At 44.5% G+C, this 27013-nt stretch overlaps 1 protein-coding gene across 1 annotated transcript in view; it reads right to left on the bottom strand.

Annotated features, from left to right (window-relative positions):
- Nucleotides 1–26956, bottom strand: part of LOC104515064 (cyclin-dependent kinase 15-like) — a 38158-nt gene extending 11202 nt beyond the window's left edge. Inside the window, 10 exon segments of the mRNA XM_010158908.1 lie at nt 4495–4558; nt 9417–9510; nt 15515–15635; nt 16198–16321; nt 18273–18335; nt 19103–19197; nt 22735–22814; nt 23457–23554; nt 23704–23927; nt 26878–26956. Of these exon segments, the coding sequence (XP_010157210.1) occupies nt 4495–4558; nt 9417–9510; nt 15515–15635; nt 16198–16321; nt 18273–18335; nt 19103–19197; nt 22735–22814; nt 23457–23554; nt 23704–23927; nt 26878–26956 (1042 nt within the window).
- Between the last annotated feature and the right edge of the window lie 57 nt (nt 26957–27013).

Here is a 27013-nt window from a genome sequence, read left to right as displayed (position 1 = left end):
AGCTACTCCTTAAAGGTAAGAGATAAAGAATATTTGGATATCATGCCAGAAAGTGGATGAACTAATGATTTAATCGTCTTACAATGATGATATAGACATAAAATGACAGGATTGTGTAGAGCTGATTGGCTTTTTTAACAATACAAGTAGATCTGAAAGGTAGCACTTGGGTTTGTTATTTTCTATCTGCATGCAAGGCAGTGTGTGCTAATGAGGAAATACCTTCCTAGATGAAAACACAGGTGGAAGTCACTAATGAACTGATAATGAGGCAAGCAAGCCAGAGGACAAAAGTTAAACTTTCCTAATTGATGAAGAGAGGGAAACGATGCCAAGTGCTGCTGGATGAAGGCACTGGGGCTGCAGGCTCACAGAGAAAATTCCTCTCATTAGTGGCTGCAGGACAGGAGCAGAGCTGGGTCTGTGTGGCAGGCTGGAAACTGCAGCCTGTGCCCGGTGCCAGGCAGATGGGCACTCTCCCTGCAGCCTGGCCAGCATATACTGCCCATCAGTGACAGGGCCTCTCCCCCTTGGGATTAAACCACGTGCAGTTTATTATGACAGTAACAATTTCATCGGTTTAGAATTCAATTTCCAACCATCCCATTTATTAAATAAAGCATCAGCATAAAAAGTGAGATTAAATAAAAGCCAAAAAAGCACACTCGGAGTTCAGACCTCCTCTGTGTCCTCAACAATGTCACGGTGCAGAGCCTGCTGCTTGTTGCCTCCATCTGCTGGTGACGATTTGGAAAGGCAACAGATCCTAAAAATCTGTACCCGGGAGCAGAAGTTGACTCTGGAAAGACTCTGAATCTCCTTCAGCGCTGCAAAGCCTGCAGATACGTGACCAAGGCAGCCATTCGTAAAAGCCAGACTTAATTTAAAAGCCATTGCTGCATCTGAAAAAGCCCAGTGTAAAACCTGTGCCTGCTAAGTGGGGTGATACTACCTGGTAGTAAATCAAGGAGTAAAGCTCAGTCATAATGAGTTCATCATGTTATACAAAAATAAGCACTGTTCCCCCCTCTTTGGAACCCAAATGTCAGAAAAGGAAACAAAAAACAACTCGGTACATTGAGCACTCCAGTATTCCCAGTTTGGCAAAAGCACTAGCTTAATGTCATGGGCTGTGATTCCTAATCCTTTCCTGCCCTTGACCCCTGCTGTCTAGATTCAAACTTGTAACCATTAATGGGGCTGGATCAAAACACTGGCCTTCTGGTGTCACCAATGGTGTTTAGAGGGGATTTAAACTCCCTGCTTTTCAGCGCAGTGAAATGAACACAGCAGTAGATTAATGCAAGGATTTGAGCTCACACAGCATGAGAGCTTTCAAAAATAGTGTTAACAGAGCTACAACTGCCTCTTTCAGGGGAAGCAAAATGAGGGGAACAGAACAAATGAACAAACACAGGGCAAAGCCTTGTCGCTATGGGCAGGGCTCCTAAGCCTGGGGAGCCAGGGAGAGGGCCAGCAAGTGCTCTGAGACATGGGGCAGGAGCTCTCCCAACCCTTCATGTTCTGCAGGAACTGGTTCTCAAGCCAGGGCTGGGGTAAAGCCGGGCTTTCAGGCCCCACGGCTGCATGTATTCCCTACCCCAAGTGCCAGTCCTGCAGAGAGGGTGCGAGATCACCAGCTGTAGGGCTGGCCATGGAAGAGATGCTCACCCATCCCTCCTGTTCAGCTGGGTCAGGAACAGGCTGAGATTTTGGCAAATCATAGGCAAGGGGCATGAGACCCATTTCTGAACTTCTTTGTGCAAGAAGGCAAGGGGGCATAGGGTGCTCAAATCCTCCTTTGCACATTTCATCCCTTGCCACTTACCCTGGCTTACAGACCCCACAGCCCACGCTGTCTCTTCTCTTCAGACTCTGCAGCAGGATGTGCTCAAGCCCACACTAGTGACAGGAAAATATCTAAAGGTTTCCAGCTTTCATTTCAAAGATTCTTACCAACCCACCTGGCCCAGGAACCCTTCCAGTAACAACTTCAGTCTGGGGCTGAGCCTACACTGCTGAATCCAGTGGGAGTTTTGCCATCAACTTCAATGAGAATAGGATCACACCTCAGTGCTTTGTTTTGCCCGTGTTGGTTCCTTGCCTCGGGCAGGAACCTGTTTGTTTGTTTGCTGCCTGCGCTCACTGCAAACATCAATCGAACTAGCTAAAAGCATTCAAGCCATCAGATTTGAGGAAGCACTCCAAAGTCTGTTTGCTTATCTGAACCATCCCAGGCACTCATATTCGCACAACTGGGCTAGAAATAACCTCAAGAGAGAAGGTTTTCTCAGGCAGACTCCACAGCTTCCACTCAGCTGAGCATGTCCTGGGGAGGAGGAACAGTACTTGTGCTTCAGGGAAGAGAGGGGAAGTGCACAGGAGCATGTGAATGGCAAATAGCTTTAAACAAAGAGACTAATTTGCCTTCTTACCAGCAGCCCTATCAAAAATTGACTTCGTTTAGTTCATGACTAGGGCAAATAGTCCAACTTGTATGACTAACCACCTTCTATGCAGACTGGTTTGTATAATCCAGGTGTGAGCCAAGTACTTGCTTACAGTATGTGACTGGAGCAGCTTGGAGCCCCTTAGGCTGGCTCTGAGGAGGGGAAAGGGATGCTGCCTCTCTACCTGGCACATCTATTGCCCCAAATACTGGCTCAGAATCCCTCTCCCATGTGTCTGCTAGCATGGTGGGATTCTCCCATAGGAAGGTATCCTCTAACTCCTGCATTTCTGTCTGCTCCAACCACAAAACACACCAGCATCACAGGATCACAGCATAGGTCAATTCTGCCCTGCTGGAGTACATAGGGAAACTTTCTAGCAAGCCTGAAAGCAACTCAGACTTCAAAACTGCTTATGACGATAGACTTATCTTTATTGGAGCTATTTCCATGCTGCCCAGATGCCTGTCTTCTCCCTCCCAGCCCTGCCAGTGGCACCATCCCCAGCAGCAGAGGACAGCAGTGCTACTCTGACAACACAGAGCTAAGCAGGAGTGACGGCTCAGGGCAGTTCTGGGCACTCACACATTCCCTTGTTGTCTGTACTGTTTCTTTGCTAGCGCAGTCTTAATGCTTGTACTTTTAGATTGTCCCTCTATATAGCATCGGGACACCTAATCCTCATCGCTGAGAGTTTTTGGCCTTGTATGAGCAGATGACTGGCATAAAAAAAATTCTTTCTGATCAGTTTGTCCCCCACACGGGCATTTCTTTCTTCCCAGACTACCCTTCCAACTTTCAGACTACCCAGCCAAGCCCTCAACAACTTAGAGAAGAAAGTGCTTCCTCCAGCTGTCTGCTCTGTGCTTGCTCCTTATCCAAATTAAACTTGCTGTGGACAGCGACACATTCCCATTTCACGCTGGTTTGATTAATGTGTCGCAGCTAATTGTGTGAAGGATTCCAGTCCTTTCGACTGTGAGACCAGGTTATTGTTCAGCCAATCGCGGCTACCATGTGAAAATGGGGGCTGTTCAGTGTTCATGCACCAGAATCAAAGGAGGGGCATCTTGGACTGGGTCACAGAGCAACACCCACTTCTTTGAAAAGATGTTACTATGCTCTACTAAACCTGTAAACCTCTTGCTCAAAGCACGTCTTCTCCCTCCTCCTCTCCCCCCTGCTCTTTTTTTTCCCCCTGCCAGATACACAGGCTCTCCCCACCCGTCTGTTAGGGTACAAGTGAGAGAGAAGGGCAAGATTGTAGATGGGTGGATTTCACATTCTAGGGTTTTTAATATTTCACTTTTATATTTCTCTTACAGAATGATCCTGCTGAGAGGCTGAGAATCAGTGCTCATCATTTCCCTCTCACTGACACTTGAATATATTTTCCCAAGAGAAAACATTAAACAAAAAGAGAAAGAGAGAAAGGGGGAGAGAGAGAGGGAGAGGGAGAGTGACTGAGCTAGCTTTTCAAAGCATACTTCTCAACCTGCCCACATCAAAATAAGAGACAACTGGCCCTTTGAAGTCCAGGACACAGACTTCTCTACCAGCCCATGTGGAAATAAAAGAAGCCAGCTTTATAAATCACACAGATTTCTCACCTTGCCCACATAAAAATCAGGGACAGTGACCTTTAAAACTGAGGTTTAAAGGCCCCCAAACCAATCTCCATAAAAATGAGGAGAGTTCAGATAAACTGTGTCTCCAGGTACCTGTCAGCTTTTCCAGTCTAAACCAGGAGACATCAGTCCTTTGCACTGAGGAGTGGTGACTACATTGTCAGACCTTGCAGCAGTGAAATCTTCCACCAGCTTAACCTATCAGCTCAGTGAGACAACTTTGGCACGCATGTACTTTTGCTGTATAGTATGCCAATCCCAGTGTTGCTGTAGGTCCTACAACACTGTCGTTAAGTAGCTCCAGGGATCTAATAACACTGAAGCACAACATTTTTCATAATGAGAAATACCAATCCAAAAACTGAGTGGCTAGTGGCTCAGAGGAAAAGTTGGCATTTTTGTGATAAAAGTCCTACCTGGGTTATAGTTGGGGAGCTTGGAAAGTCCTGGCCAGGTGTCCTCCGTTGGGACCCCCAGTACCTGTGTAAAAGAAAACAGAGAGTGAAAAGAACAATAACCTCTGTCTGCCAGTACTCTGCTTTGGTGTGGAGCTGGAGGAATCAGTCTCGATGGAGAGACTGGCCTTTGCTCTAAACCAGCAGATTCATACTGCCCTACCTGGTGCTGGATCTACTGCCGCACATAAAGGATACTGGCATTTTAGCACTTGATTTTATAGCAGAAAGGGTCCTGCTGAGATTGAATGTCGTGGCTGCTGGGAAGGCATACATGGCTTCACTACCAGGCACCACTCCTGCGTGTGTTTGCCATCCCAGGGAGCACTTTGCCGAGCCCCTTTCATGCTGAAGGTGTCCTCCTGCACCAGAGCTGCACTGGGGATTTATTCTGCCCGCTTTGCTGGCAGCAGCTGATATGCTCAGCAGCAGCACAGGCTGTGAGCTGTGTTCGAAAGCCCTGCCCTGCTGTTCTGAGGTGGAAAAGAAAAGCTGACAGATAGGTCTACTGGAAGGTGCTGGCAAACACTCCAGTGTCTCATGCTGAAGGTGACAGAGCTTCAGCAGTGTCTGTGGCCCTTCTTGTGGTTTGTGGGCTTCAGAAGCAGGTCTTCACTGAGCAAAGTCTGGGCCAGCAAAGCCTCCTCCAACCTCATTTTAGTTGCTGAAATATGTGAGATCAAGCATATCTGGATTTCTGTGCCGGTTGCATCTGCGGATGTTTACTGTTACTATTATTACTTACTGCATGCCAAGTGCGATGTGCCTATTGACATGGATGAGTTGTGCTGAACGGGTAAAGCCACATGTTTAAGAAGAGTTCACAGCATGTGATACAGTATTATAAATCAGTACTGCTGACTCCAAGCATTCAAAGCTTATCATCCAGAAAACCCCCCGAATTACCAGATTTCCTTAAAAAACGGTGACATTTTAACACAAAAAATGTCAGGTTTTTTTATTCACTTTCTCTTCTCTAACATTAGATTTGTCTCACGTTAGTTACACTTTGCATATGATAGACAATTCCTTTTCCTTAAAATGAAAGCTGAGGTATATGATGTGGGAAATTTGGCCTCACAGAAACTTGTGATAGGATTGCAAGAAAACAGGCATCAGTAAAAAAATACATTAAAGAATGAAGAAGTATAAAGCCTAGTTATTGCAGTTGTTATGCATCTGGTAGCTGATTGCTTTTCTCACTCACAGTTGGGCTCAGCTGTGAGGACACCTACCGCCCCTTGGAGAAGACAGCCATAAGCAGGGCCTGCATCTCACGGCTGGCATATATAAGCATGGTGGTCTGGGGGGAAGTAAGCTGGGGTGGCTTGTTGTGGCCCATGTTTCCAATCTGCTTATGGACTTAGCCTGCCACAGTGAAGACCGGGGGTAGAATCATAGAATCATAGCATGGTTAGGGTTGGAAGGGACCTTAAAGATCATCTAGTTCCAACCCGCAAGGATAGGACAAGGGTAGGACCCTTGTCTCTGCTCACCTCTAAAATCAGTCTCGGAAGCTTGAAAGCTCCCCAAAGAGAAGGTGTCTTGTAGCATTCAGCCATGTGAGGGTGTTTGAAGGTTGCTCACACAGAGGGTAATTTGACAGCTCTGGATGAGGATGCATTCTTGACTGGTGCGTGCATCATGTAAGCAGAACAGGTCTGCCTAAAGCAAACTCTTGTCTGCACAGGAAAGAGAGAGTTGGAATCTGAACCTGAATCCAGAATTTGCTCTCTTCTGCAGCCCTCTTAGCTTCTCAGGAAGCAACAAAACCTCTTAAAATATTCTGCATCGAAAATCCCAGTGTGTGTTCTGAAGTGCCATTCCTGCATCCCTCTGTGCCCTCATTCTTCAGAATTCCTTGTGAGCTATCAGGCATCAGCCCTAAAGGCATCAGAGAGGGCTGGGAATTTTCAGTACATAGTAAAGTCATACTCTGCAGAGTCAGTTCAGCACTCTGCCTCCCTTTGCTGAAGAATTTAAGAAAATTTTTGCATGCTTGTACACAAGGTTCTCATCAAATGCTTAAGTTTTGCTGAGCTGAAGTGTGAAAGCATTGAGCACCAATCACTGAATGCCATATGAATATGAATTTGTTTTTATCTGTTCTCTTTTCTTTACATAAGTTGCTATTCCAACCCATGAATTTGGATCTATTTTTGAATTTCCAGGGTAATGGATAGGTGATTTTAACTTTTTTTCTTTTCTGTATTTTTCCCCCTGGACCTTTAATGAGATTCCTTGACAAATCAAGCAATGAGTTTTATTTATGTAATATACTCTCGGGATTGTTTTACCCATTGTGTATCCACCCTAAATCTAGCTGTTAACTCTCTAGTCCATGCCATCAGAAAAAGCAAAACAGCTTCTCTGTACTTGCTACTCTGCCACGTTTTCCCAAACAGGCATTTTTCACTGTAGTGAAAGGTCTTGGTGCAGCTCAGTTCAGTTCACTTTGGAAGAGGTATGTTTTCAGCCAGAAACATATTTACGACGACAGTATTTCAGCAAGCGCTTCGAGTCGGTGTAAATCATTATCCTCTCTCTTTGCCTTCTAACTGCTTGCTTCTCCTGTGGTGAACCAGTGTAAGGAATCAACCTAGCTGATCTTGCTTAGTTGTGTGGGCAAGTTATATTTTATGACTTATGCAGAGAAGCCTTGTCATTCATTTGGTGCTTGTCATGTGTTTGGCTCGGCCACAGATGCACACTGGTGGCATGCTGCAGCCTAATCCAGCCCACGTGAATTCCTTCTCAGCACAAAGTTAATCAATAAGAAGGAGTTTTTGATTGTAAAATCTATGCCTGATCTCTTGAAATCTGAATGATGGATCCTAAGTTTGTCAGGTTTGCTTAGTCTCCACACCATGAGAGAACTGGAGACACTGCAGTTTGCATTCACTCAGCACTGCCAGCCCACGTAGCTCCTCTTTGTCCCCTTCCCATTTGGTCTTGCTCCTGTGTCACCCCTTCATGAGTAGTACTGGTCATTAGTGCAACTGTTTGTGCAGCCAGATGATGAGCTGGGTAAACAAACTGTTCTTGTTTAGAGTAACCCAGGGAGAAACCCAAGTTGCAGGTTTCCCAGTTCATGTAGCCCCAGATGTGAGGGGTGACACAGGAGCAGGAATAAGCATCCAGGGTTCGAGACGGGGGATGGAGACTGCTTAAGGCAGCACTTGGCTCCAGAAGAAATGCTGATGAAATGACAGTCAGTCAGTCCTGATGATTCAACGGGACAAACACATTTCACAGAATGGGGATTTTCCAGCTATATATCTATGTGGTGTTTGACCCGACGGTCCTACATGGAGATAAACGTGCTGGGTGATGCAGACTCATGCACACAAATGCACATGGTCTCTAAACCTGTGCAGGGTGCCTCTATTATTAGTACATGAAAGGAACTGACTATTAGAAAACAGTAGGAATCCCCATTCTGAACCTCACACTTGGCAAAATATCTCAAGTTAGGCATTGAAAGCCTCTAAGGAGCTTTGAAATCTTGGCCTAACACAGAGCTTCATTCCAGGCTGTATAATAACGTAAAACCTTCTGTGAAAGGCACTCATTATTTCATGGCTCTTAAAGCTTCCTCATGATTTTTAAATAAGGTTTTTTTGCTTTCTATAGCACCAATCCTATTAATCACAGTATTAGGTATAATACCAGAGAAATGACGATAGGGCTGTAACCCTCCAACTGCAAAACCACAGGAAATGTATCCAGAGATTTCAGAGCCGTAAGTGGAAGGATGCTCTTCATTCACACTCTGGAAACTGGGCCCTGCCCTGGCTTTGAACCCTGATAATTGGCCAAGTATGGATTTTTCTTTTTCTCAATAATTTTTTTTCCCCCACTCTATGAAACAGAAATTCAGCATTTATTTAAATGGACTGAACTCAAGTCTAAGAACTGGACCCACTTGTCTTTCTTTTTATCACATTCTAGCTAAAAGCAGAGAGGAAAACCCTACCAGGCAGGGGTGTTTTGGGACAAAGGAATTAAGAAGGAAAAATCTGACTTACACAGACTTGAGGATATAAAGTCCTTTCTCACCACTTTCCAAATTTCAGTTTTCCATATTTCTTTGAAAATCCACATTTGGCAAACACTCTGTGCAGAAGAGTAAACCCCTGGGATGAGATGTGAAAGGTCAGACACCTACAGCAAAACGCTACAGGAATCCATAGGTTGACCTTCCCGTCAGTAACGGGGTCAGCAAAAAGCAGTCAGGAACATACAGAATCCACTAGTGCTGGTAACTGCCTCAGTTCTACCAAGCCACACCAAGGACATGGCTCTGTGTTTTAGTCTCCCCAGCATAAAAAAGGGCTTAAGAGGCTCCTGAATATGTCTGCTCTCACTCACTGTTGCCTCTGTAAAGCAATTTCACACGTTCCATTATGCCAAAGCAGTCTCTAGGGCTGCACCATAAACTAGATGATACAAAATGTTCCAAGTTAAAATGAAGAAGGATCTCTGAAAAACCTCGGGGTCTTGCCATTTGCCAGGTAGTTTAAGAACAGCATTAGAGCTCCTCTGTGAGAATATGGTGTGCTGTATCCTACAGTAAGTAAAGGATTTAACAAGAAGGAATAGAATTTGTAGTACCTGCACACCTTTTTCAATTTGATGCCACTTTAATTGGCTTTAAAATTTGATGAGATGACAAACATCAAAAGAAAGTAATTTAATTTACTCCTGTGTCTGAAAGAAATCTGCCACATATAAAATGGGTTACAAAGTCTGCTAATAACCTGGCAGATTGGACCAAATTATTGCTGCTGTTCACAGGACCTATGCTTAGGACTTTAAAATTAAGTAGGGGGCTGGAACAACAGATTCTTTTTCTCTTCCATTTCAGGGTGTATTTTACTTACCATCCAGATCTTCTCCAGCTGTTCATGAGTACCAGAAGTACCTGCAAATATTGGCTGGCCCTGGATCATTTCAACAAATATACAGCCTGCACTCCTGCAAGAAACCCAAGGTATTAACTCATTCACATACATGACATACATAATATGATTGTTGGGATGGGCAGGGGTGAAAGGAAGAGAGATAATTGTTGGAGTGGAAATCTAGAAATCCGGATTTGTAAATGCAGAAATTCTGATATAAGCTGCAAACCCCATATATTCTGCAGCACAAGTCTGAAGAGTACCAGTCTGATGTATAGGTATTGTGTACCCTAGGTATTGTATACCCTATGTCATCTAGTGAGAGTGAGTGTGTGTGTGTGTGTGAAGCAAGGCAGGACATGGGGTGTCTGTCTGTATGTAAATAAACACAGGCTTCAGTAATGGGTGATATACCTCTGCAGTATGGTGGTAGGTAGGATGTAGCATTATGAAACTGTGGGAAGTCAGGAAGGTTTCCTTTGGGAAGGGCCATCTTATACATCCCTGGCCTTGTGGCACTGTTCTAAGCACTTGCAACTGCCCCTTGTTGCAAGTTGTATCATTAACCTCATCCAGGTCCTAAGATTAAAACACTTGAATTAAAAAGCTGGCAAGTCAAATAGGAGAGGAGCAGACTAGAGAACCATTGCATTCACATGCAATGTGAATTAAAAAATTCCAGGATTAAAAAAAAACCCTCCAGGATTAAAAAAAAAAGGCAGTCAAAGTTCCATACAAGTCTGTTCCTGTTGCCTTTTTCTCACCAGCACCGTCCACTAAAAAAAATCCCACCCTTCACCAGACAGGTGATACCCTTGGAAAACTAACCCACTAAGCACCATCTGTTTTTCCAGCACCAAACAATTTGTTTCAGGTCTTTCAATTTACCCTGTTACAAACCCATCTGAAAAAGATGGTCATGGCAGAAGCCTGTGAAATACTGGGTTGTTTTCCATGAGAAAATGGTGCAAAATTGGAGTCCTAACAGTAGGAAAGATAAACAGGGAGCTACTACACAGTAGTTGAAGGATACATCAGATGCAGAAAGAACACAGAGGCAACCACTACAGCAATTTTTCCTTCAGAAGCAATTAGCTCTTCACTAGAAAAGTGAAGGCAAGATTTCATAGCATAAAGAGCTGGGTGTCAATTCTTATTTTTATGCTCTGCACTTGTGCCAAAGCAAACCAGCCAACTTAACTAAACCCTGCAAAAAATCCTTAATTTTAGTAAGGTGGATTAGTCCTGCCAGCAGTAATGATGAGACAGTTGTGGTCAGGATAGACTTACCTCTTTGCAACTATTTCCATCTCTTATTGTATGGTGTAAAACTCTGCTCACTTACTTTTTAATCTTTTACCTCCAAACTTTTTTTAGGCTTCCTGCCTTTTTATTAATCCTCATCCCAACTTTTCAAGTTTCAGTCTCAGTCTTCTTTGGTTATAGCAGATTTGAGTCCTTTAACCTCAAATGTTGAAAACCCAGCTGCATCTAGCAGACTCTAAAAGTATTATTTTCACTTGCTGAGTTACAACTAGTAATCTCTTCTGGTCATCTGTACTGCTATGCTACCCCTTGCACCTTTGTTTTTATAATACTGTAGATGCTTTTCCCACCTGGCTGTGGTCAGTTGAAAGCCTGACATGCAACTCATCTGTGGAATTCATTTTGGTCATCCTTGTGCATCAGGTGATGCCAAGCCTGTTTGCAGATCCATATCTTGTGCTGTTTTCATAAACATCTCTGCTGCCCTTTCCCTTAGCTTCCTGTAACTTGGGGCCTGTGAGCTTAGCTCCCGGGCTGTCTAATATGCTCTTACAGGGTCCAGGTGTCATGAAACTTAACCCACAGCTTTTGCGACATAGGTTTTGTTGTGTTTCATAGCACTACCACACCACTAGATATTATTTTGGAGCCCACAGAATGATTCTACTGAGACTGGTGTCATACCAACCCTCTGTTTTCACAGCTGATGTACGTCCCCAAATGGCTTACCCTATTTTGCAACCACAGGGGCTGCTGCAATCCACCAATTCCATTGCACAAGTTTAACTGTATATGGTCAAAGCAATTCAGGTACTCTTGATTTGTAGGGAGAACCAGCTCTGTGTGGTTTGGAGCAAATGATCCTGGCGTTCACCCACAGTGTGGGTTCTGATATCTTACTTAGAAATGGCCATTAGGCTGGCAACAGCAGAAACTTCATGTGGACTCCCTAAAGCCCCCAGATGAGACCAATGCAACTAGACTTCCTAGAGAGATTCTTTCTAATGAAGTGCTGGCTGGGACCTTTCCTAAATTGAATTTAAGACACTGAGAATTTGAGGACTGGAGGTACACAGCAGTTACTAAGGGCAAGGGACTAGTAACAGTGAAAGTGCCCTATAAATGTGGTCTTGTGACCTAACTGTTCTGCTGCAAAGATCCAAGGCAACAGAGTTCATGGCAGACAGAAAACCAGATCTGCTATTGTTTCTGTTATTGCTGAGACAGCCTGAAATCCAGACAGAACAATAAATGGAAGTAAGAACTAGAAAGCTGGGTTTTTTCCTAGATTCAGCTAGCATTTGCTATGAATTACTCATGAACAAAGAGCTCAAAAATTCAAATCTAATGAAACAGTCCTTTCACTAATGGGCAAGGTGTCCGTTTGAGGAGAGGAACAACTTGTGGGTTGTTACAAGTGCACCTTCTTGCTCTCTTCTGTATTCCTGGTTTGTTCCCATTATCTCTGGAATCCTTTAAATCTCAGTGTCTCTAATAAAGACAAAATTATCAGAGCAACCACAACTGCTGGAAAGGAAGGACTTTTTGTTTCCTGTAGTGAGACTCAGCTGACCAGCTGCCTTTAATGCCTGCTTGATAGTGTATTGATTCATCAGTGGCAATCATGACTGTTTCTCTCTCTGTGTGTTTCCAGTTGAAGTATGCTTTTCCATTCAAAAAAAAAAAGCCAGAAGTACCTAAAGCAACAGATGTATGGGCACCCCTCTCTATTCACCAGTATTTTTGCCTTTTACAGTAGGACTTTGGAAACTAGTGTAGTCATATTAGCCTTTCAGTAGAAGCCTCAACTTTCTATTCCTGAGGATGATTCAAAAACATTCACTTTTAAAGATTTCTAAAGATCTAGACCTAGCGTTGTTTTGTTTTTCTCCTTTTCCTTCTTACCCCTCTGGTACTCATTTCTGAAGTCCTCTTACCCCTTCAAGTCTACAGGTTTCTCAAGGGGTCTCAGTCCCATATAGCTGCCTTGGGAAGAGCTAGGGCAGAGGGAAGGGTCTTTCGGGAAGAGGCCAAGACATGATGTTTCAGCATGTGCCAGATATGCACGTGAATCAAGACAGTGGCTGCTAAAGTAATAGGAGAGGTATAACTGGTTATAGGCATATTTAGTGGGCACAGAGCTGGTTCAGACAGCACGGTTGCATCTGTCTGCAATCCCTGGGGCAGGTTTGAACACTGCACTTACTCCTCAGCCTGAAGTGCTGCATCGCCCAGTGGAGAGATGACTTCATCAGGATTAAGATCTAAGATAACTCTGTGACATCCCAGAGTTCCCTCTCCATAGTTTTTCCAGCACTGGGGGAGTGCAGTTTTACCCAGTTGGGCATAGCAGGGCAATACAAACCAGGCTGGGGAGAAGGCTGGAGTGGGCCTGGCAGGTCCACGTTAAGTGACCATATGGGAACTCCTATTTTACATGAATCTACCTGGAAAGATTAATGTGATTTTTTTTTTTTTTTAATGAAAGACTATACAAGGAAAGCCTGACTGAAGAGAAGACGTGACTTCAGACACTCAGGATGTTAGCAGCTACTAGTGGGCACGTGCATAAAGCACCTGGTGCTAAAAAAAAAAAAAAGGAAAAAAGTCTGATATGCAGTGTAATCTCCCTGAAACGTTAGTCTCCCTGAAATCCCTTAATTGAATCTTCTAAAGTCCTGAAGAGATAGTGAGGGAGAAAGAGAGAGAAAAAAGATACAGAGATTAAAGCAGCTTTTCTAGTTAGTCCAAGAGCGAGTGAGCCTCCTTCTATATCTCTTTCTTCATCTATTCAAGGCCTCATTCACTTCCCATGTGCCTCCCACTGACAGTATTGCTGCTCAAGCACACTATGCATGAATTGCCATAATGTTTTATTTTGTTATAATTGGTTTCTCTAAACCAAGGCTTTAACACCCACTGTCTTATGCCATTACCAAGGGCATTCTGACCTGCCTTCATGTAAATTGCAGCATCCAAAAGACATTGGGTTTTCTTCCTTTCTTCCCAATAGACAAGTAACATCTGTGTGAATTCACATTATTTCCTAATAGACAAAAATTGAACTTAAATGCAGTGTACATCAAGATAATAAATGACTCTTGTTAGAGGAAGTTCCTGAATAGAGCTCACTGAAGTACTCCCTATTCTCTCAGCGTGACATCTTTCTTTAGGGCAAACACTTTGAATGTTGTTATTATAAGGAGGCGATATAACAAAGGTGCCTATAGTGTGAATGTAGTTCAGTGGGACTGAGTACTGTGCTGTTAGAGCTGGTCAGAGTGCTGGATGGGAGCTTTGTATACCAGTCCTATGTTGCTATTCATTACCCTAGAGCAGAGTTATGTAGTGGGAATGTTGATTTTACACAGGCAGAAATGCCAGGCTTTCTGTGCATAGCCAGGGCTTTGGACAGGGGTCAACTTTCAGGAGAAAAAACCAACAGGCTTGTACCAGCATCTGTCTAATACAAATCCTCCAATCTCCTAGGCAGGCATCTTCTTCAAACTCAACAGACGTTGCTGAGAGACTGTCTGGAGGAGAGAGGTAGTGGGGGAGAGAAGACAGAACTATTTAGACTGGCTTAGCAGCTGGAAGCCATTAGAATTTAGGAAGGTTTTCCTCCTTGGAGAAATCTTTAAGCAATTAAATTAGCAGTAGGCCTAGGGAAGTGAACAAACTAAAAACTCCCATTTCCCTGAACATAGGGACTTAGGCCATTGGAGTCTCCAATAAACTGTAGATCTCTGGAGTGGGATGCAGCCTGAGAAGACCTGGGGCTTTGCTGTTTGTAAACTTACCCAGCCCTCTTCTTGCGCATTCTTCAGCCTCCTGCGCTCCCACCATTTCCCAGTTTTTGACTCTGCAGAGCAGTTAAGAAAAGTCCTGGTGTGACAGGCACAGGCAGAAAATTAACTGGTCTGAAGAAAAACTGAAGCAGCACTACTATCTACAGGTGTAAAATTGCCTAGAGTAAGGGTGGTGTCCTGCAACTTCATGAGCTGCATGTTGTCCAAGAGTAAGTCAGGACCGTGTGGCTGGAAGCGGGCTCAGGCCGGTGCGGAAGTGAGCCAGAAGGCAGATGAACTCTAGGGCACAGCTACACATCCAGGCCAGCCCAAAAGGACCAGTGGGACCCCTGTGTAGCCCTCCCTCTCCTCATTCTCTTTCTGCCTGCTGTCAGAGACCCCTCTCCCTTCAGCTCTGATGATGTGCAGCTTGTTTCCAGTGATCCCCAGCCACATGAAGATTTTGGAACAGAGCTCCTAACGTGTAAGACTTTAACAGAAGACAGCCCTTCTTCTGTATGAAATGCAGAGTGCATCTGAGACGTGTTCTTTGAGAAGAAGGACAAAGTATCACAGAAATAATGAAAATCTCAGACACCTTTCTATCTCCAGACCCATTCAGAAACCCTTTGATACCATGTTTTGTTACCAAGTTATGGTTGGTGCAGTTGTGGATCCCTTGTTTCTTCACAAAGCCATTGCTGTAGAGAGCTACCACTGACTCAGCAGACCACATAGATACAAAGCAATATGTGCATTAAGCAAAGGTGCTCTGTTTCAAGACCTGAAAATGCTTCATAAATGTTACCAAATGAGATGTACATATCTCACAAATATTATCAGATGAGGTTTATATAAATCCAGAGCTGAGATGTAGTGACACGATTCCCAAAAACTTCTGAGGACACAACTCCCCACTGCTCTACTTATGACTGTGTCTACTGTAACTTGGTTGACTTAATTTAATTCAGATAAAGATGATTTTTCCCAAGGCACCCCAGATGATTGGAAATTGGTCAGTACCAGATATCTAGATCAGAAGAATAATCTGTAGCTCCAAGCAACACATCAGGAGGACGGTACCAGAGTGTCACTACTTCTGAGGAGTATGTCTGTCTGGTGATGGACTTGGCACGAGCAAGGCCTGGAAAAAAAACCACAACAAGACAACCCACACCAAAGAAACCCTGCTGTGTTAGGACAGTCCTTCTACCTGTACAGCCTGTAGATGATAACAATTGGAAACAAGACACTATTTTCTCTTGGATCTTTAAACACAAGCAATTGACAAAGAAGGTGTCTGGAATATACCCCTGGGGCAGATCAGATCAAGCAATATGCTATTTTGCAGGGCTTTACCACTTGTGGCTAACACAGCCATCTCAAACCAATGCCAAGAAAGCCTTTTGGTTCAGCACATTGCTGTGGACTCTACATGTTACTTTATTTTCTCAACAGAAAGGGGTTGATTCCCAATTCTCTTGAACCAGTTTTACGTGGCAGTAATTGCTCTGACCTAAATGAGGTTACTCCCTGCACCTCTCAGTACAAATGCAAGAAAGGCTGGACTGACCACAGAAATAGTTTCCTGAAGTTCAGTAAGAGGTTATGCTTCCATGCCTTAATTGGCTGTGGATATGGATCTCTATGCATGCTAAAGCTTCGGTCTGAGCAGATATATTCGCAGTATCCAAACTGTGACTCACCAAAGTCGGCTAATTTGAGCTCACCAAGGCAACTGATGAGCAAGTTCTGGGGTTTCAGATCATGGTGAAGAATGTGTTGTTGGTGGATGTAAGCCAGGCCGTGCAAAAGCTGGAACATGAAGAGCTAGAAAAAGACAACAAAAAATTGAAATGTTTTTGTGTGACTTTGCATTGATACACTACTCTGAACATCAGGAGAACTCCCGGAACAACGCAGAGACAAAGCAAGTAAAAAAACAGTAAAAATCCCGAAAATGAGCAGAGCTGGCGGAGAAAAACTGTGGTGGGGTATGACTGCACTGCAGCTCTCTGAGGTTTTTCAGGGTGGAATATTTGGCCACAAGGGCAGTTACACTGCGGTCCCTAAGTGCACATTTTGGAAATGTAACTTTTCTTTAGAAATGGATTATTGATGGCAGGAGCAAGCTCAACTTGTCAAAACACAGAGCCGGCTTTCAGAACAGCAGATATCCTGATTTCAGAATTGAAGACAAAGACATAGAGCCAAGCAAAATGAAGGTTTAAGGAGCAGGAAGTTTTGCCCCTGTGAGGGAGCTGACACCAGCAGAGGGAGTGCTGCGGCCACACTACGCACCACCTCTTCCCAGTGTAAACTGGACCGGTGAGCAGACTTGCTTGGCAATGTGAACTACTATCTTCAAGGTGGGAGAAAACACAAGGACCTGATTTGAACAGATACAGTAAATAAGGTGTGATGAATGAAGCAAGCAAGCAAGCAGAAAAGCAAATCTAACTCTCACCACAATGGGAGTGTAAATAAGCCTGGGGTAAAGTAAGTTGGGCTGAAACAGGGTATGAAATTGGACAGTGGATAGAAATAAAACACAGCAAAAGTAATTAGACTTCACCAGAGAGAAGATATTTTTCACCAGAAGCTTAATCTGGAGAGGAGGAAAAACAGTGACACCCATAGGTCATTTTTGTACCAGAAAAGTGTCCTTGCAATATTCTGCATACTTGCATCATGTTCGATAGCAATCGCTCAGAGAAACACAAACAACATTTGCCAGCAAAAACAAAGCAAGCTAGATGACCCTCCTGAAGGAGCAGTAAATAATTTTGCATAGTGAGGATTTTGGACAGGAAAGCAGAGCAGCTGGCTAGTGTTTACTCACAGAAATGCCAGCAAGTACATGTTACAGCCATGTACTCCACGGGTTTTACAAGCCCGCCTGGTAACAGAGCCCTTGAGATCTGTGCCAAAACTGCAACGCTGCATCTTGGACATATCTGAGCTTCACAGCCCCCAAGAAACTTCATTAGAATTGGTGTTGCTTAACAACTATCTGGAAAAAGATGTGAACAAGGTGGCAACATTTGAAGATGACAGAAGTATTTAGATTAGCTGTGATAAGAAGTGACAGTGAGGAACTTCAGAGAGATCTGACAAAGCCAGATGAATAGGCAGTTTGATAAGATACAAAGTTATTGTTGGCAGCTGTAAGATAAATTAACTGAAGCTGTTCAGGAAAACGACCCAGGCATTTACTGAGAACATCTGCAATGAAACCTTAAGTCAGTGTGCAGTAACAGTCCTGAAATCTAATTAATTGTGAAGATGTGTACAAAGGAGAGTAGAAGACTATTATAACATCAGTCTATAAGGTAAGGGTACATCTTCACCTGTGCCCAGGTCCTGTCAACCAATCCCAAAAAGTTGTAGTAGAAACAAAAGGGATTTAAACGACTGTAAATACTAAGATAGTTCCAGATGAGGGGAGAGTGAGATTTGAGATTTTTTAATTAGAGGGATTAATAACATATTCTAACGATAAGAAGATACAAATTTGTGTAGACAGATTTACTTGCCACAAGATGTCATTGTTCACAACAGCTGAATGTCTTCTAGTAGGCTCAGAAAATGGGAAGAGGGACAAAAAAAGGCTTTGGAGACTGAGGGGGAGGTTGTTACATCTTTATCAAAGGCAGCTTTTCTTCAAAGTGATTGTCAAACATGTAACAAGTAAATATTAGTAAGCAATTTACAGTGACCATACACAGTGGAAAATGTCTTCCTCATGCTTTAAGGGATACGAGTCTTTTAAGGAACTCACCATAACATTGCACGAATGAAGTCCTCCAGGATGCTGGCCCATGTACTGTGCTAGATCTGTGTGCTAAATAGAAGAGGACAACTTGAGGCAAAGCTACTGTGATGCCTCTTCTGTAAATGGAAAAAATATGCAACCACTACAAAGGCATCTCTTTCACCTTGGCAAACATCTGATCTGATGCAGCACACAAGGATGTGCTTAAGTGCTGGGTCAAATCAGAGACCGGGCTGATGTGTTATCTCACCCTAGCAGTTTACGACCTGAAGCTGATAGTTAACAGAATTCATACTTGTACCAGAATTAATCATAAAGCTGCAGTAAGAAGACATAGCCCTTGTGTTTTCCTTATAATTTAGTTGATATCTATCAGCAAATGCAACAAAAGTAGCAAGACTCACACTAAGAACTTTTTTATCGGCATCCTGCCCTCCCCATGAGAGCAACCCACTGCTTGGTCATAGCGCACTGCTGGGGTCAGTGCCAAATCTGACCCCAACTGGGATGTGAGCTCATATCGTTATTTGCTGTCCTTGCTGTGGCTGAATAACAGTACTTCAATTGTGTTGCCAAGGCAGAAGTGGAGGTAAATAGCATCTGCCACCCTAGTGGAGACGAGATGTGGCATCATTTTTGCATACAGCTGTTGCATATACAGAAAGAAAAGAGTAAAGCTGTGTGGCTGGAAAGCAGGAGATCAAGAAGGAAAAATCAATCATTGCACTGAAGGATTACAACTCATTTCTTTGTAGATGTCTCAAAATGCAGTAAATTCAATATGCAGCCACTTCCCAGTACTATCGCCATAGGAAGCTAGAAAAAGATCAACTCACCATGTACTCAAAGACAAACATTAGTGTCTCTTTGGTCTGGATAATGTCATGAAGCAGTACAATGTTGGCATGCTTCAAACACTTGAGAAGAGAAGCTGGGGAAACACAAAAAGGAGATCAACTTTGTTGCTGCTGGAAGTAAAAGGAGAAAGTGCACACAGCAAAGCAGTGAAAAAAAAAAAACAACTGGGGAGAAATAGTCCATATTTGGACTGTAGTTGCGTAAGAAGCAGCAGCTACTGAGTCTGAAGGAGGATGGAACAGCTCCTTAGAGAAGCAAGCCCCAGTGCTCCACGCTTGGCAGGAACCCGTCCATCTCTCAGAGGTGGGATCTTGCCTTTGTCAGAAACAGCAGTTCCCAGTTCCCAGCTGTCATTTCCTCAACTGAGGAGAAACAATTTCTCCAAGGCAAATGCCGAGACGCAGGAGCTAGGAACTCCCTGAGCCACAATGCTGCAGCCCCCAGCCTGTCACTGAGCTTCTCATCCTTCTCCCATCCGCCTCCTGGCACGTGCCCTTAGCAGAGCCCTTAGGAGACCTGTGGGGAAGCTGAGTTTCTATCAGCTTCCAGCTTCACAATATCAGGGTGTAAAAATCTGCCAAAAGAAACCACTGCAGGTGCTAACGTGTGCTGGTTGCTTTCTCCAGCTTAAAACTCAAAGAGCAGAACTGAAGTTACAGAGTGAACAATAACTGGTTTGTATTTATACAACTTCGGCACATTTTTTCTGTTGGCCTAGCCAACAAGAAAGCATCATGGCAACCATGTGGCCCTGGTCCTTAGGTGCCGACACGCCTTTGCCAAGCCCCAGCCCATCTAGGGTGTGGCGATGGAGTGGGCAGCACTTGGAAGAGTCTCTGTCTCCATATGGGCCAGAGCACTGGCTGATGCTAAAACAACAGCTACAGCCTCCTGAGCCTTTCAGCCGTGCATTAGTTTCTCCTGCCAGAGCAGGCTCCAGCCGACACACTCATGAGGGCAGCTTCTCAGCAGCAAGCCTCCGAGATAGTCTTCACAGGGGAAGAGCATGCACAGCTTCATCATTTGCTACCACAGGTTTGAGACAATTGTTGCCATAGATCTGTACAGAGGAGGGATGTGGAGAAGTGGTGGAGCTGGAATTGCTGTGCCTGTAGATCCCTAGCACGACTGAAGAATCCGACCCAGCTGTTACACTGAAACTGTGCACAGACAGAAGCCCCAGAGCTCAACAAAAACAGGGATCCCTGGCTCTAGATTTTACTTCAGCATCTGACACGACAAAAGAGCCTCAGAGCTGCTCCAGACCCACCTTTCCCTCCTGATTAAAACCAAATTAGTTTACTGTCAGACCACGCAGTGCTACAAATTTCATTCAGATAAGGCATGGGCGTACAATCTCATTTCTGCTGAATTAGTTGAAGCACACAATACAGAGCTTGGGCTGGCCATGGGATGCCAAATGAGTTTTGGCCCTGGGTAAAAGCTGCTTTTTGTTCTTCAAACAATCTGCAAAAGGTATTTGAAGAGTTTCATGCTGGCAAAGCAAATTGATACTGGATTAGCACTTTGCCTTTTGTGACCATAACAATTTCACCTGGTTCTAAAAGCCCTACAGCCAGATATACTGTATTCCACAGCTGTGGCCTAAGCATATGTCAATACTGAGACTGCTGAGCAGTAAAGGATGTCTGATTCAGCGAGACTACTGGAAACAGCAGATTGTAAATTAGCTCTTGCACAGAGCTTGCTGCTGCTGCAGCTAAACTGCCTCTAGTAGTGATGCTAGTCTGCCAGTATGTTTCCAGTGCACAGCAGTATGAATCTTAAACACACTCCTCATTGCACCTAATTGCCTATGATCCCAGTAAAGATACTCTAACTAGATCCCATCTGCTATGGAAAGGAGCTGCTAACCTGGCAGTGTGATACTTCAAAAATCCCATGTGACCAGAGCTGTTTTTCCAGAGAAGCAGCACAGAAGGTGCACAGTAATATGGAGAATTCAGCCCCTCTACTTGAATTCAGCCCCTCTGGGAACTGCTCCTCACTTGGTTGCTTCTACAACCCCTTGCTGGGGTGTCAGGTGCTACAGCCAGAACTGAGCTTTAAACGCATTTCGTCTCTGTGGGGCTTCCTGGAGTAAAGGGGCTCTTTGTCAGCGAAGTGCCATTCCTCCAGGGTAGCGGAGAATGCGCCGCATTAATAAATCTTGTGCTTTGTTTGCACTACTGACTTACATTGTAAATTTGAGGTGTCAGATGCTGCAGAGCTCAGCAGTACACAAAAGATCTATTTAAAGTAGACCCTTCATGGGATCACTCTTGTTTTCTCCCGTAATGAATGAAGTTAAGGCTCTCAGCCTGTCCAGTAGAGCATGTTAAAGAGGTACTGATCTTTACAGCATCATTAGTTCTACGCAGATAAAGCTTTTAAGGCTTATTTTACTGGTGGGCTACAAGTGTAAACGCAGAGCAAAAGCACCACAGCAAATGAGTGTGTAGGAAACTGTACCACAGGACAGTCTGTAAATAGGCATATTTAGGTATCTCTCTGCTTTCACCCAGAATTGGACTAAGGACTTTGTAAACTTTCTTATCTTAATTGCACTGTAATAAACCTGGAGTGGGCCCACGGATCTCACCATGTTATTCTGAGTTGCCTGGTCTGAGAGTCCTTCCGTGCTAGGGCTGCTCGGTGACAGCTGGCACATCTGGTCCCTGACCATCCCCATGGTGTGAAAATCGACCCTAGTTTTGAACTGCAGTAACAAGTAGAAAACAGAATATATGTGACCTCTAACATCGATAGCTCTTACTAATACCAGGCAACAGAGTGGCACAAAGGTTGCATATTTCTGTGTAAGAAAGAAACCAGATTATGATCCTCCAGGGATTGTAGAACAGATGAAAATAGAAGCCTTAATCAACCAGGCAGTTTGTGAACTTGGTCTGTAGGGACACGTAAATAGACTCAGCCAAAACCAACCACTTAAACAAAAGCATTTCTTTCTCAAAGAAATTGAGAAAGCTGCAGACATTTTGCCCAGTGCTCTACAAAGTCAACTGATAGAATTACTCACCAGGCTGAAATGACAGATGTTATTAAACACCAGTTTTATTGAAAGCGTTTCTTTTCAGGGTGGGATCTGGTATCAGCTGTCATCATGCAGGACAGTGGCACCATTTCTGGTAACAGCAAGTAGAGACCTTAGTGCAAAGGGCACTTCCAGTCCACAAGTACCCAAAGCAACAGCAGCAAAAACCACAGTGCAGTGCCCGTGTGTAGAACAGGAGTGAGACAGTAACCACAGCAGGCAGGAGGTGTAATAGGGCCCTATGCTGCTAGGAAGGTCACGCTCTGGCTGCAGACGGCACTTCCTTATCTCAAGCTCAGATGCATCTGTCACAAAGGAATACACGGGCCGGCATGTTCCCCCTCCATCCATCACATGCTCACCCAGCCAGGCACAAAAACCTCCTTGACGAAGGGATAAGGAAACCAAGAGTTCTGGGAGAACAGCCAGCACATTAAGTAGGCATGAAGCCTTAGGAGGGTGTCACATGGAGCTTTTTCAGGTTAAAACAGATGCTCTTCAGGAATGATGTCCTTCACTCTTCACCAATGTTTGAAGAAGCTCTTTATGTCTTACCTTCCCGAATAGCTGTAAAGGGCACTCCCTCCTCTGTCTCCAGCCTGATCTCTTTCAGTGCCACCAACTGGCCATTGATCCTGTCAGGTCAGAGTGGAAGGTCACATGAAGCACCTCAGCGCTCAGCACAACAACATGCACAGCCTCCGGAGGTACTACACACTTACGCAAGCAAAATTTCTAACGCTCACTCCCCCGCCCAGGCCAAGCTCAGAAAGGAATTGCAAACCATCTCCACCTTGTCTTTATTAGCGGTGGAACAGGAGCACTAATCTGTCTGGCCAGAGCAGCACCCTTCTGCTGACCAGGTATTGCTACAGCGTGGCTTTGGGCAGTGTTCCCACTCTGCCCTCTCACAGATTTCCTGACCCCGTGTGATGGCAGCATGGCCTCACCTTCAATTTTTCCATCATGCAGTGATCTCTCATTCCAAGGAAAACCCTTGCTCCCCCTGGTGCAGCCAGACAGCCTCCTGGCACACTGCTGCACAGCAAAGTGTCTTTGTGGAGCTTCCATGGCTGTAGCGGAGGCGTTCCATGAAAAATTGTGATGGAGCTCTGCGAATATCCTGATTAAAGGCAAAGCTGGACTTTTGATTTGCCTTTATCTTCCTGTAACCACTCTGAATTTCCCAGTTTCAAGCTCATTCTTATGGATTCCCGTAATGGGTGTTTTCAGCAGGCAGTGGGAAGGCAATAATGACACTGGGGGTCCTCGCTCACCTGCTGATCCCCTTGTACACTGTTGCACAGGATCCTTCACACAGCTTCTCTAGATGCACATAGGATGTGGCAGCTCCAAACGGGATGCCTTGTCTCTGCTTCATGAAGAAAATGTTACGTATTTTATATTGCTGGGTAGAACAAGAAGCTACTAGCATGTCATTCAGTCATTAAATACTGATTCATGGCCGGAATAATCATAGCATGAAGTATCTCCTGTCTGGCTCTATGGATTCTGCACACTCACCCATCTGAAACTTTACACACCATCCTGCTCCTGCCGAGGGTCACCAGAACTCCAACACCTCTGTGTTCTGCACCTCCAACTCTGGAGGGTGTGGAGCTGCAGGGGCTGCAATGAGGGCAGAGGAAGGGGTGCTCTGGTTATATCCAACAGCTGGCACAGGAAAAGGAAGCAAACTATATCACTGGCAAACAACCATTTTACTGATGTGATTTCTTTCCTTTCTCCTTGACATGATATTCATCTCCCTCCCCACCAGTCACAGATCTCCCGTACAGTTTCTCAGCTCCATCTGTAAGAGGAGCAACTGTCTGTATGTTTCTGTCTTGGAAAATGGTAGCGCTCACTCTGAGAACACACAAAGATAAAACTGCCTTAACAGCAGAGAACCCTTCCACCACTGCCATTCTAAATGCATGTAGTTCTCTCTTACCCTTGATTTATTTGCCTCTAGATAGCAATCTGTTAGGGCAGGGACTAAAAACAAAATGAGGATTGAAATTCCGGGAAGTTTAAATTTATGTCTTCTCCTCCTCAACCCCTTGTCGTTGTCTCCCATTCCTCACCACTGTATAATTTACATAGCCTGTTAATTTGGCCCATAAAGCATAACAGTGCCATAAACTATAAAAATAGTTGTAATGAAGGGCAGGCAGCCTGCAAGCGCCTCCCAAACAGCTACACTGGATGGGTGCCTGCATTATCGTTTGGCTCAAATACAACAGGATTTTAATCTATGGCATGCTGCCTCCTCCAGAACTGTAGGTTGTTGGTTCCCTCCCTGTTTTACAATCCCTCATTGGCACAGAGCTCGCTGGAGTGCAATCTTCTCCCTGTTCATCACAGCAAAGGCATTTATTGTCATCTAAGGCATGGAGTAGCCTTTGAGCAGCTTCACAAGCCTGAAGCTGCTAAGTTTGACGCTGCCTGGTTAGTAGCAAATGTGAATGTTTTGCACACCCACAAGTGGAAGAATCCAGGCTTAACCTATCTCAGTGCAGAAGTGTGATATCAAATACCTCTGCTGTAGATGCTGCTTCTGTGTGCTGAAGGTGCTGGATATGTTGGGAGCCCCTTCTCTCTGAACAGCAGCTGCAGGATCCTGGTCTGACGGCACTGACACACAACATGTCTCCCATGTTGTCCTGTTTCAATTTAAATGCATCTCTTTGCTCCTCCTCATCCCTCCGTCTGTAATAACAGTTCATATGACTCCCATGAGGTCTCTGCCTCAAGCAGTCTTTCTGCAGCTTTTCTTTGAAAGTCCAGTACACGGTGATCCAAATTCACCCCTGGAGCAGCTCCATTGATTTCAGCTCATTTGGCATGTGCCCTCCAAAAAACAGCCAACATTTTTTCATACCTAAAGATGGAGAATTAAGCAATGAATCTAAAATTTCTGCTTGTACAAGTGTATTTCAGTTAAGCAACTCTCGGTGTAATATGTTAGGTAATGAAGTGATAGGTTTCGTGCAGGAACAGACCTTGACTTCCCTCCATCTCCACAGCAGTTACTACTGTGTATGCCATCAGGCTGTAAGCTGAGTTATCTGAGCAGTGTGGCCAAGTTGTGCTTTCTGCAGGAGCTGGGCACAGGCTCTTCATACTTCAGCATTTACGCTCTTAGCCGTGGTGTGGTGGGGATGTCAGCATGGGGAGCTATCTGTCCCTGTTGGATCACTTGTCTAAGGGGTGTGATGAGTTGCAGCTGATAGAAAATAATCTTGTCCACATGTCAAAATAGCCAGAGCAAAATGATGAACCCAGCCCAAAACAGATTTCATCAATTATGTACTAAGCAGGCAACGCACGGTGGACTTATGCTGGATGTGGACAGAGGTCCTCCTCTTTCAGTCCCCCCGAGTGGGACTTGCCGTGCAGCTGCCTAGGACTGACACCCAACCCACACTGAGGAAGTGCTGGCCGGGGGTGAGGGAGCAGGCATCATACCGTGGATTTTTTATGCTGGCCCCTTAGGTCCTTCAGTTTTCATTTGAATGCATGATGTGAAATCTTCCCTTTGCTTTTGGTGCCTATGAGTAATGCTCTTCCCTTGAACAAAAGGATTTTTTTAAAGCCAAAATGCCATAGGAAGACAGGAACAATTTCTGTGTCTCACTGCAACTAAACTACCCAGCCTTTGTCTAGCAAGAAGGAGCTCATGTACCCAGAAGGCTTGATTTCTTTCACGTGATTTTCTTTTGCAAAGTATCTATCATCATGGACGTCAGACTTCTATTTATTTTTAATTCTTTGAGCTGTCAGAATACAGTGGTCATTTAGATGTGCTGTCCAGGCATGAGAAAGGTTGCCTAGATGCAACATTCTCAGTAATAAACTGCTAATGCGAGCATCACATGCACATCTGGACAGAGTTTCTTATTCTGGAAAATATCTTTGATTGTTATGACCACATGTACACAAATGGTCTTTTAAAATATATTTAAGCCAACGTAATACTTGCATTTTAAAGGAATGGAAAGATAAATGTACAAAAAGGAGACAATATGAAATTAAACATACTAATGTGTATGAAGGTTATCCATTTTAATCTTAGGTATGTTTTGTGAGGGCTAGTAAAGGAAGAAAGCAGGGTTATAGCTGGTGCTTCTGGTTATTGAAAAAAAAATATTCATTCCATTTAGCAGATGTTTAACAGAAATGTTTAATAGTTTTCCTTATAAAATGTGTTTATAAAGAAGAGCCTATACGTGTCCTTCAAACCATGGTTTTTAAAGGAAAGCCTCAGGCAACATAAGAAATTGTCTATGAAGTGCTGACGTGACGTAAAAAGTATGTTTCACAAAACTTGCTCAGGCAGGAACACCTATATACATGCTATATATGCATGCTATACATACACATATATATAGCATGTATATACACACACAGGTGTGCCTACGCCTACGCGTTTTGAACGCGCTTTGTAAGATTTATGCCTGTACCAACACATACACACAGTGTGTGTGTGCCATGCGCACCGGTGCGTGTGCGGAGCTATTTGGAGAAGGCTTGGCCAGGTCAGCACTATGGGAAACTGTGGTGCAGGCCTGCTCCCATGTCCACCGGCAGCCGAAGGCAGGGGCTCGTGGCGCAGGCAAGCACGGCGTGGTATTGCTGGGAGCTGTCGGTCTGGTCTCCCGCGTAGCTCTGTGCCTCCAGTAGTTTAAAACATACCTTCGGGTGCCCCTGCTGCCAACAGGTAACGGTGGCACCGCACTGCCAACCGCGCTCTCCGCTTCGCCGCTCTCAACATGCCGGGAACACGAGGCCGGCCCGGCGCGTTTTCTGTTGGTGCCGGGGGCTGGGGGGG

The sequence above is a fragment of the Eurypyga helias genome, unplaced genomic scaffold, assembly GCF_000690775.1.
Source record: "Eurypyga helias isolate BGI_N326 unplaced genomic scaffold, ASM69077v1 scaffold18449, whole genome shotgun sequence".
Lineage (NCBI taxonomy): Eukaryota > Metazoa > Chordata > Aves > Eurypygiformes > Eurypygidae > Eurypyga > Eurypyga helias.
Note: the sequence above shows the minus strand (reverse complement) of the source record. Positions and strands in the feature narration are given on the sequence as shown.